Source organism: Triturus cristatus, chromosome 10 (genome assembly GCF_964204655.1).
Source record: "Triturus cristatus chromosome 10, aTriCri1.1, whole genome shotgun sequence".
Classification (NCBI taxonomy): domain Eukaryota; kingdom Metazoa; phylum Chordata; class Amphibia; order Caudata; family Salamandridae; genus Triturus; species Triturus cristatus.
Genome location: NC_140593.1, coordinates 126,059,312 through 126,071,441, shown reverse-complemented (window position 1 = coordinate 126,071,441; position 12,130 = coordinate 126,059,312). Strand labels below are relative to the sequence as shown.

At 44.7% G+C, this 12,130-nt stretch overlaps 1 protein-coding gene across 3 annotated transcripts in view; it reads left to right on the top strand.

Moving 5' to 3' along the window:
- Positions 1 to 12,130, top strand: part of TOPAZ1 (testis and ovary specific TOPAZ 1) — a 1,878,688-nt gene that overhangs the window by 99,661 nt on the left and 1,766,897 nt on the right. Inside the window, exon 1 of one of the 3 annotated variants that reach the window (XM_085630595.1) lies at positions 6,446 to 11,632. The exons of 1 other annotated variant lie outside the window; for it this stretch is intronic. In XM_085630595.1, coding sequence (XP_085486721.1) covers positions 7,108 to 11,632 — 4,525 coding nt within the window. In that variant the 5' untranslated portion in view covers positions 6,446 to 7,107. Of the gene's footprint in view, positions 1 to 6,445; positions 11,633 to 12,130 lie in introns of those variants that run through there. One more of the 3 variants, XM_085630594.1, reaches the window with a different exon arrangement.

Below are 12,130 nucleotides of genomic sequence, written 5' to 3'. Positions count from 1 at the left end.
CTCGCGGTTAAATGCTATCTTTGGTTTGGCTTTATCAAAACATGTCGAGTAAGGTGTCATACGAATTGGAATACTAACCCCTCGCCAATTCTGGCGACGGGGTTAGCATTCCACCCTTCTAGAGGGACACGACATGTACAGTAGCTGAAACCCGGGTAAAATCAGACATCGCCTCAGCTCCACAAAATGGATGCTGCCACCACAGACACAAGTCTGCCCTCCTGCTGCTGGGAGTCCTTCCAGCTTGGGAGGTGTGGACAAAGGGTTTCCTGCCAGGGGCGGTGCGTGCACCACCCCAGACAGGATTTTGTGTATTGGTCAGGTAGGGCTTGAAAGAAACCAGACATGCCTGTGGCTCACAAGGAGCCTCGGTGCATATGCCAGTTCAAACCGGTCCTGGGGCACACCAGTCCCGGGCCTGGGGCGAGCTGGACAAAGGATTGGGGGTGTAACCACCCCCCTTCCTGGTCCCACCCATAGGGAGGGACCTAGCAGGTAGTCCGGCCCCTAGAATCCGCTTAAAGGTAGGAGCTGTGTCCTAAGACTTCAGACATCCTGGAATCAACTTAACACTAAGAAGAAGACGGGAACTTCGACGCTCTGCTGCACAGAGGACTGAAGCCAATCTCCCCTGTGGTCAGGGAGTGACCACCTTGCTAACGCAAGCACCATCCAGCGAATCAACGTCTGCTTTGCCGCCGCCTCCCGCCGGAGCCCGAGCCCAGAGACTGACAAGACCTGGACCTCCAGACCTCTCACCGCCCGATCCACAGTCCCTGAAAAGAGGAGACCCGTGGAGGCACCGAGACACGTGGAGCCAGCCATCTTGGATCGACTACGACAAGCTGACAAGTGCAACAACCGAGGCTCCCTCCAAGTTGTGCTTTGGGATCTGAGAAGCCCAACTCTCGAGCAGCATTTGCACCAAAGGTGAGCCCTCCAGCATCTCCACGATCTGCGTGGGGCCCTTCTGCATTTTGCCACTCGACGCGCCTAACCGGTTGCTGGCCCGCTGGCTAGTGGCCATCTTGGCGACGAACTCTACGAAAAACACCGCTGGTCTGGTTGCTCCAGACTGGCCCTTGCTCCTCTCCAAAGGAGTAATCCCTCTGACCTTGCTGGTCAGAACCAACAGCTGATTTCCGAATCCTCCTACAATTGCTTTTGCCAAGGCTTGTTTGCTTCGACCAAGTCGCCGACAGCGAGAGCCTGCGTGGGACAGCTCGTGAGCCGACTCCTGGACGTCGTCGACCTTCAGGGACCACGTGGCTGCGGAGACAAGCTACCCCTCATCACCTGTTTGCACCCGACATTGCCTGGTACCTACCTGGTGCCACGCCGGTCACTGGCTAGTGACTGTGAACACTGTCCCCTCTGCTTTCAGGTCTTCTGCAACTCCGATCCACCCTTGGATCCACCGCATCTCTCCCGGACCGACCGCCTGCAGCATCTTTGTCCCAGGCTCAACGGAACAGATAGAAGAAACCCGACGCACATTGAGGCCTATGCACCCGCTTCCTGTGGGTGAGGTAAAGCTGGTACTCCGGTGCCCAAGTGTAGTAATACATCTCTAGTGCCTGTGTTCCAAATCTTAAGTTCCTAGTCAACCCGGAAGATCTCCTTTGCAGTAACTTTGTACTTTTTACGCACCCATTGAAACCTATGGGAGCACGCATGTGACTATTTGCTCTGCACACGCCACCCGTGGACCTCCTGGTCACTAACTGACGTTAGCTCCTTGTAGGCCCAGCGATTCTAGAGGCCCTAGGCCTTTTCCCTTTTCTGTTCGTGGTACTTATACCACTATTTTAGTATATGGTTCGAGTGGCCACCAGGGCCTATCCATATAAAGTGCAACTTCTGTGTATTCTGTGATAATCTTGTTTGAAGATTTGTGCTCCTGTGCTCATAAAGAGACTAGGGGTTACTTTGAGAAATAAATACATATATATTTTGAATATATATCTGTGTGGTGTCCTTTCATTGGTATAAAAGGGGGTTGCATTTGGTAAAACAGCTGGCTTAACACGCTTCACGAGTTTAGCCTCAAAGACTGCTTAGCCTACGCTACCACTAGGGCAGCTAGTCCGAAAAGGTTGACTTACAACCACACCATAAGGGTTGCTTGGCATGGTACAAGGTGATCACTTTAACTAGTGAGCATCATATACCAGGCCAACTTCTCACAACAACTATCTTTCTATGTCCAATCATGTCGTCAATCACATGGCCAGCATTTGTTATGGACTAATGCGCAGCCTCCGTAAGACCTTTAAATGGGTTCCTCTGTCATCTCGAATGCCGCTGGTGCAAGGATTAATTATCAGCCGGCTAGACTATGGTAATGCCCTTATGGCTTCCATTAATGAAGAACACCTAGCAAAACTCCAAGTCCTCCAAAACACAGCAGCCAGACTGGTACTAAACTTATCAACTCGATCTCCCTCAGCACACAATCTGAAAACGCTGCACTGGCTCCCCGTCAGAAAGCGCATAACATTCAAAATCAGCAGTCTTGTCCACAAAACCCTCTATGGACTCGGCCCTCACTATTTTGCCAATAAACTGGTCTGGTATAACCCCTCCAGAACCCTCCGATCTACCAATAAACACTTTCTTTTACCTTTCAAGCTCCGTACCGCCAGGAATGGCGGAAGATCCTTTTCCTATCTTGCACCCACCCTATGGCACTCACTCCCTCTTCATCTACGTACTGAGACCACTCACAGAAAGTTCTGTAAGGCTCTCAAAACCTGGCTGTTCTGAGTTCATTCTGCTCCTTCCCTCTTTTTCTCCATCGTGCCCTGCGCTTTGAGACCTTCGGGTGAAATGTGTGCTTAACAAAATCCCATAACAGAACTACTTAAGAACAAGAGCAAATTTAACTGGTGCAAGGCGTGTGAGTGAGAATTTGAGGATGTCAAAACTGTCATTGCAAAAGCTACTGCTTTGTCCGGTTTTGATCCAAATCTCACCAGACAATGTGTCAGCTGATTTTTTTTATCAAGAATATTGTTGCGAATGAGGGAAAATGCGTGTAGTGAGTGGAAAGACTATCATAAAGCTTAGGTGGATGATGAAGGCATAACTTTCACTGAGAATAAAACCTGGAAGGATGAGTATACTAAGGGTGATGTGATACAGAATGTTTGAGATGCATTAGAGAAGTGTATCCCGCCAAGGATCTTTAGGATCAGATTTGAGATATTTCTGGGAGGTCAGGAATGAATTAGCCCAGCTGAACAGTATTTTATGGAGCAGTGATAGAGCAGTGTCTCCTGTTAAGGTAAGGAAGTCTATCACCATGCAGAACATGGGGGAATTGAGAAAACTAAGCAACCAATGTTGTTTGGAGGCCAAGTTTAAACATGTTTGTAGAACGAGTGGTCAGAAACTGCATTATTTGTGTTTTGAGACCGAGGATAAAGGACACTCACAATATATATAAGCTTAATTATGACTGAAGGAGAGGTTTGGCTGGTGTAACCAATATCATGGTAGCGATGTCTGTTAAGGTTAAGAAGCCTTGGAGAGTAAGGATAGGAGAGAGTCCATTTTTGGGACCTTTTGATGTTGTGGACGTTTTAAAAAATGCTGTGGGGTTAAGTGATGGAAAGGTTTGGAATCTTAAATGTATTGTTATTCTTTAGGGAAAACAATACATATATTCCAAAACTCCCTCCAATGTGGTCGATGGTTTTGAAAATGACATGGGTTCTCAATTTGGAGACGAAGCTGGAGAGAAGGATTTGGGGGTCCACTTTGAACAAAAGCAGTTGTTGCGAAATTCTGTAAGGGATGGTGAGGACTTTTTCATGGAGAATAGTGAAGATGTAATTTCTGGAGGAAAAATTATCTTAAAGAAACCTGTATGGATGTCTGATTATACTGTTTAATTTTACCACTTTAATTTGTTAAAAGTTTGCAATGCTATCGCTTTTCTTTTGTGCATATGGTTGTTATTTCTTGATCAACAGTTGCATGGATCTTATATTTGTATTTCTTATGCATTTTGGAGTCTATTTTTACAGTGTATACCAATTTATCATGTGGTTGCTTGGATATGAGTTGACCTTTAAAAAATTAAAGACAAGAGGCGTTTGGCAAAACAGGAACAGGTTGATTTAATTAAACGAAGCAGCCAGGAGAGCATAAACAGAGTTGTGTCTAAAGACTGTCTCGATGAACAGAAGTTTTGGCCTGTAAAAAATACAGTTCTTGAGGTATAATAAACCGATTACACATTCTTGTATAACACATAAATCGTGGCCAAGTCATGAACCAGAAATACAACTATCTGATAAGAGGGACACAGGTGGCTCTCGACTTTATGTAGACCTATTGTGGGCCAGCGTGTATCTCTCCAGAAGGCCAGCATGGGTAGCGCGTGATCACTGCGTCTAGTGTACATACTGTGTTCCGACTGGCTGTGTGCTCCAAACTACATGTGGCATCTGACTTTGTGGTATTTTGGGAACACGCTTCCCTTTGGCCAAACGTGTTTTAATAGGGACAGTTTGCTCGGACCTATTGTGGTGTAGCTGCCTATCTGTGGAATCTTGGTTTTCCCTGTTAGCACGTTTGTCTTCGGGCTAAGTATAACCCCACCTGAGACCTATCAATCGAAAGACGCGTGGGTTGCAGGGCCTGTCTGGCTATGTATCTCTGACTCTGGGTTGATGGGGAGGTCATCTCGGGTGAATTCAAAAGCAATGTTTTGTTACTACGTGTACATATAACACGACGGTCATTGATATCACATTTAGCGACATTCTCATTATTATGCGTACATAGACATTATATTTTCTGGTACTGACATTGTTCTACATCCATATATTATGGCGTACATTGACATCATATTTATCGGTATTGACATTAATTGTACATATAGTATGGTGTACATTAACTGTGCATTCGATATTAATGTGCATATTTTTGGTTTTTTTTTTTAAAGATGAAAGGTGTGTTATGTTTAAAGGTGCTCGCGCATTATTGCCATAGTTTGCACTCCACATTCCAGTTTGGAATAAGAGTACTGACATCAGGCAGTTGCTGCAATGAGCTGGGGGAAGCAGGACAGTATGTTAATGCAGGTGGTGCTGCTGTTGAATGAACCTTAAAGTATATTTTATGTATGCGTCTGACTTTACAATCTATTGAAAATGGATTAGAGTATAGGCAAAATGTTTTAGCATAGTATCCCATAAAAGCTCGGAGTCCTGTTGACAGAATAACGTTGTGGTCTCAGGCAGAGTAAAATAGTTCTTTCAGATGAAGCGTCAAATAAGGGCACCATTAACCGAGTAGCCTTAAAATATTTTGAGGGTAAAGTCCAAGTTGCGGTTCCACAACTCAAGTGTGGTTATTCATGGTACACGATCTTGCGAAAAATAAACAGCTATTGAAAAATTCAAGCTCACGGCTCATTCTAATTTAGAACTACTTTTTACTTAAACCGAATTGTCATGTTGAATTTACTGCCCTTTAGAACAGAAGCCCTCGGGGTAAGGTTGTTACGTACCAAATGAAAATTCACCTCCGGTGTTTCAAGGCAAGCTAAAAAATCATTGGGTTTCCGCCCCGTTGAATATAAAGTGCCAACACAATGACTGTATCTGCTTACAAAGGTATAAACCGTACTATATCGATAATTTGAGGCCCGCTTTTACTGTCCCTGAATAATCCACCATAGGCGTCGACGCGGTTGGCAGCGCGCATCCATTTGAAGTATCCGTACACGTGCGGGTCCGCGATCGCTTCCGGGGCGGTAGGCAGTTCCTTTGTTGGAGGCGGGGTCTCTTCCGGGTTTGATGTGCGTGTTTTCTGGGCGGGTCTTTTTCTTAACGAATGGCAGGCATTAGGGGGCAGACCAGTCAGAATTGCTCCCCCTAACCTTTCTATCGGTATATCTAGCTATTCAACTGCCTCTATCCGCCTTCGCTTAGTTGAAGTCTGTTTCAGAGTGGAAAGTAAATTGGAGGTAATCGGATTTTTTAGGACATCTGGCGGGAGGTGGGAAGTGAAGTTCTGGGGCCTTCCTCCTGATTCGGAGGGTGGGATCGCATGGAAGGTGGGTGATTGGCCGAGCACAGGCGGGTTGGCGAAGCATAGGAGTCAAGCTGTCCGAGGCGAGACAGGCTTTTAGGCCTGGAAAAGCTCAGATAGGGTTGGGCGGAGTAGAGTTAGCCTCAAGGTAGCTGCAAGTGGCGCAGGCGTTTAGTGGGGCGGTGGAAACTGTCTATCTCTCAGACTGCAGGCCTACCTCCGATTCTGGTTGGGGAGAGGCGCGGGCAGAAGACATCTGGGTCAGACAGAGTATCTCTTCTGGAGGGCCCGGGAAAGATCCCTGACAAGAGCTTTGAATTATACAAACAGTGCCGCGTCGAGACTGCGTGTGGGACTCATCAAGGTAGAAGAAACATTTCAACTAATGTAGAGGTAGCCCTCTTCCCCCAGAGACATCCGTGTGTAGATTGTCCATGCTCTTACAATTGTATCTGCTTATACGGCTTCCTTCCGCCAAGTTAGGGCAAAGAAGGTGTTTCAAGGCGCTCCGCAACCCCAGAAATACCCCCCTTCAAATTCGTTTCACTTGCATCTGTAGACACCCATAATCTTGAGCAAGAAAAACCTCACGACAGCAAGCAAGGGACCGCATAATCAGCTACGAATTCTTATAATTCTGCCGCTTGTTTTTTGAAGATTAGGTTTTTAGTTTAATTTGGCTTTATATTTTTATTTGTGTGGGTCACTTGGCTTTAAACAACCTGCCCACATTTGGTTTTTCACTATTAACCGTTCATTCAAAGCAAGAATTAGATCAGAGATACGTGATTGTGTCAAGTTCGGATTAATGGTCTTTCCTCTGATGTAAGAGTAATCGTTTGACTTGAATTTGTTCATTTTGAAGTTTTGTGAGGTTAAGAAATGTGAAGTGTCGAAAATGCAATAGTTTAAGGTAGGAACCTGGAGTTGATTTGTCGTTTGTCATAAAATTAGTTCATTATAATCTCGAATTGGCTGACTTAATAAAGCTGTATTTTTTATTATTGTCGTTGTGATGGTATGATTGTTTCGTCGCAGTTGTTTAGGGAAAAGGTATTATAAATGATTGAATTGCGGCCTAGGAAACGGGTATTAAAAAGGATTCCTGTATTTGGAGGCAGGGATTCAGCACAAGTTGAAGGTCTCCTGAATAATAATAGCAATGCCAGTGCGCAAGTTGAAAATAAAATTGTTGATGGATCTGTACTATCTGAATTGCAGTCTGAAAGTTTGGAACAGCATGAAGTGGTTCATGAGAAAAAGGAAAAAAGACAAGGGAAGAAGCAGTATTATAGTACGCCAACTGACCTGAGTGCTGTCTGTAGTGAATCCATGTCATGCAGAGACCTGGTTGTGACACGCTCCTCTTTCAGGTGTAACATTGGAAAAGGAAGGAAAGTAACAGCCCCTTCAGAGCCTAGTTTGTTGGGTTTCTTGATAGATAGTAAAGCAGATGTGAGTTGCCGCCAGACCAGAAGTTCTGCGGCCAGACTCAACTGTAACCATACTGCTTGCACAGCATGTACTAAAATGGTAGTGGCGTCTCCCAGAGTTTTGAAAAATAAGGCTTTGACTGGAAGGATGGGCAGAACCCCTTCTGTGTGCAGTTTAAAAGGAGTTGATGCAAACAATAAGGCAGGTGGGGAAAAAAGATGTGCAAGGGATTTGCCCACTGAACATACGTCAAATAGCGGCCCTAGTGGACGTGCAGCATCCAACCACTTAATGGTGGAGAGCCAAACTGTGAAAAAGAGGCTGACTAGGTCTGCAACAGCACCAACTCCGAAAGGTAATGAGGTGGACAATAGGGCAGATGAAACGAGCTGCTCCCATGATAACTCTTCAGTTCATCAGCCATTAAAAGCTTGTCCCAGAGAACGTGCAAGATGCCGCATCTGGGGTAAAGTTAAAGGAAGACTGAAGCCTCAAGTAGAGCCTGCAGTAATCAATCAGTTGGGAGATATAGGACCAGTCAGTTTAAACAATAAAGATGTTGAGAGACGAAACCTAGAGCCACATTTCCAGTCAACTCTATTAAAAAAAAGATCAGATGGCAGTAACACAAGTTCGTCTTCTGAAAATATATCTGCTGAGGACAATAAACCCACAGGAAGCAGTGCGTTGGGAGAGACAGCAGCCATTTCTTTAAAGGGTAATACTGTTAGGAGAAGGAACATTATAAAAGGCGTATTGGATGACTGGTCTCATGAAGGAAACCACTGTCCCAGGCGTTCTATTAAAAGGTTATTGAATGACACACTTAAAGAAACTAAAAGACATGTTGGTCGTGTTGTAACACAATCCACCCTCTTAAAGGATAACACTTCAAAGAGAAGAGGCAGGCCTTGCCATCAGCCTAATGCACAGTCTAGTTCGTTAGAAAATAGGTCACGTAAGCGCAGTAAGATCACCAAAAGTTTTTCTGCAGAGCAGATGTTGACCGTTTCCCCCAGTGAACCATTAGGAAACAGTCAGTTGAGAGATACTATTCCTGTCTGTTTGAAGGGTGATGTACATAAGCATACGAAACAAGCTTGTTGCAAATCTACTGTGGAATTGGCAAATAAGCCTCATAAGGGAAACCATATTCCCAAGTGTTCGTCTGCTGAAAAGTCCTTGAATGCTGACTCGGATGATCCTCAAAATGGGTCATTAGGCCCACAATCTACTTGCTCCGAAAATAAACCTGTGACAAGAAGAGGGAGTTCTCTCTTTCAGTCAAGTCTTCAGTCTCGCTGGTTGGAGAGCAAGTCTGATAAAGAGAGCGACCGTTCCATAAGTCCCTCTGCTGAGATGTTGAATGCTGACTCCAGCGAGCACACTGTTAAAAGAAGTAGGTCATTTCTTGAAACTAGCATTCAGGTTATTTCAAAGACCAGGTCTCTTGAGGCTAAACATTCCTCTAGCAATTTCCCTGCTGAACAGTTACAGGATGAAGGTTTGAAGAAAAAAAGAGGCAGGCCTAGATTGCATCCACTCTCCCAGTCGAGAGTAGTAGAAAAAAAGTCAAACGAAGAAAGCCAGTGCACCACCAGTTCATCCACTGATCTGACAGTTAATGTTAATGTTGGCCCTAGTGAATCAACTGGAAGCAATGTTTCTGCAGTGATGCCCTTGTGTTCAACCAGTGATATGGTTAAGAAGAGGAAGAGAGCCTGTCTTGAACCAAGAAATCAAGGAGTTGTAAAGGTTGAATCTGATGATGGAAATCACTGCACCACTCGTGCCTCTTCTGAACAGCTATTGAATACTGATCATTTTGTTCAAAAAGGTTCTGTTGACGAAGTGGTAGCAAGAACCAACTGCTTGAAGGATGTAGGTGTGAAGCGAAGAAGAGGAAGACCTCGTTTGCAGCCACATTCTGAGTCAAGAGTGCTACAGGATGGAGTGAAGAGAAGAGGGAGGCCAAGCTTGAAAGCAAATTCGCAGTCAAGAGTGCTAGGAAAAAAGTTGCATCAAGGGAGCCTCAGCAGCTCCAATTCCTCAGTTGACCAAATTGCCCCTAGTGACGCCACCAGAGGAAAATTTGAGGAGGCAGCCCACATTTCTTTAAAGGGTGATTTTGTTGAGAAAAAAGACCCAACTTGCCTGCAAGCTGGCAAACAAGAGGTTTTAGAGAGAAATCCTTGCCTTCTCTGCTCCCCTTCTAAACAGCTATTAAATGCTGACCTTAGTGAATCTAGGGTTGTGGTGCCTCAGTTTAACAGTGTACTTGGTAAAGCAGTGAAGAGAAGAGGGAGGCCTCGTGTGCAACTAAAATTCCAGTCTTGTGAGGTAGAAGAGAAGTCTGATAAGGGGGAGAATGTCACCACATCTTCCTCTGGAGAGCAGACTTTGAAGTCTGTCCCCATCGCCTCCACAGGAAATAGTGTGTTATCGCTTGAAGAAACCATCTGTATGAAGCATGATACTGCTAAAGAGGTTTTAGTGACTGGGTCTTCTGATGGAAACTACTCAAACATTTTGTCCTCTGAACAACTATTGAACGCGGAATCTGTTGTGTCTGAGGTTGCAACAGCTAGTCAGAAGGAAGACACATGTGTGAAGAGATCAAGAGGGAAGCCCCACAGTCAAGCACATTTTTTTTCTAGTGGACTAAGAAAGTCAAATGAAGGCAGTCACAGCACCCCAGATTTTTCAGCTGAAGAGACGCAGAAAGCTGTCTCATGTGAACCCACAGAAAAAAGTGAGTTGGGGGTGAATTTACACATCTGTTTGAAGAGGGATACTGCTAAAAGAAGGAAGACAACTAGCCTTGAGCATAGCATAGAGGTACCATTGGAGACCGGGCCATTGAATGCTCTCCCCGGTGAAAATGCTGGATGCAGTGTGCATGAAGAGATGGAGCATACTTGTTTGAGAGGAACTGGTATTAAAATGAGGAAGTCGGCTAGTTTTGAACAGGGGGTCTTAGAAAATGAACCAAACGAGGGAAACAGCTGCTCTGGGTGTTTCTCACCTGAACAGCTTATAAGAACGAGCCATAGTCAATCAATAGTCAGTAGTAGGTCAGTGATGGAACCCTGTACATACTTAAAGGATAAATCACTGGGGAGGAGGAGGAGGAAGCCACTCCCTGAGTGCAGCAGAAAGGAAACTGCAGTAGAGCAGTCATTAGATGTGGGGTGCTGCAGTACTATTGGTACACCTGCTCACGAGGTATTTAATTCAAACTCGAGTGAACTCACAAAAGGTAATAAGGTGGTGTTAGAAGCAAAGGAAAACACTGAGAATAGAAGGGAGAAACCTAAGTCTAGTTTGCTGGGATATGAGGTAAGGGAGGAATTGCAGGCAGGGAACCTCTGTATCATCCCTACCTGTACTGAACAGAAACAGGGTTTGGACCCTCGTAGGCCCTTTTCATGTGAACTGTCAACCAGATCACTCATTTGTTTGAAGGGCGAATCTGTTACAGAAAGGAGGGCTCGCCATAAGCTACATTTGCCAGTGGTGAATGGGTCCCATGAGCGGAAACGTTTTATCAGTATTTCAGCAGCTGAATCGAAGCTGGATAATAAGGAACACATTGATGGTAGCCAGTCAGTGGTGACTATGCCCCCCAGTTTCAAAGATAAAAATGTAAAAGAAAAGAGGCCCGCATGCTATCCTAATTTGCAGGAGAAGGGTTCATGTAAGGGTCCAGTTGCAATATCAAGGTCCTGGGATAAAAAAGCCAAGGTAGATGAGGATATCGAGGTATCCTGCAGAGAAGCAGATTTGGACAGGAGGCAGGTAGAGGTTAAGGGATCAGACATGAAAAAAAAACATAGGGTAAGGCTTCTGGCAAAGATGGGAAAGGAAGCCAACTCTCCTGTAGCTAGAAGTACTAACAACCCAGAGAGGGTAAATTACTTTAATCAGAAGACAAGTAAATCACTGCCTGTCTGTCTGAGGAAGAGCGAAGATTTGCCTAATGACCTTCATAAAGCCATTGAGCGTACGCAACACTGCAGTAAAGAGAAAACAGAAGGGTGTCCCCTTCTATCAGTTCCTTCTATCGATAGATGCTTGGGGAATGAAGGAGAAACAGATGAGAAGAAAGAATCAGCAAGCTTCCCTAATGTGACATCGAACCACAGACTTCAGAGTAAGATCCATTCCTTATTTAGAAATGTTTTTGTTTTACCTCAACAGTTAAAGACCATTGTTTAATTCTTGGTAATGTCAGGATATTTTTAAATAACAAAAATACGTGGATGAAAGGGGGAAGTTATTTAAATACCTGATGCAACAATGTTTTGCCTTCGGGGTCCATGGGTTTGGAGTAAAAATGTTCTTGTCGTTTACCATAATGTACTTGTTCCACCTTGCTAATTAAATCTATTAAATACGTCACCCACTGGCACAGTTATCGATTTTTAATCTATTGAGTTTATGGGTTTGGAGTTGAAATTTACTCATTGAATAACATCATTTACTTCTTCCACCTTGGTACTTAAATCTATTAAATATGGCACACACTGGCACAATTATATTTGTTCCTGGGGCAGGGTTATTAGCAGGAATACGGATGCAGAGAAGTGGTGGGGATAATTGAATGGGAAGGTTGGTTTCTTTCCCTCTTCCTGGATCAGAGGTCCGGTCC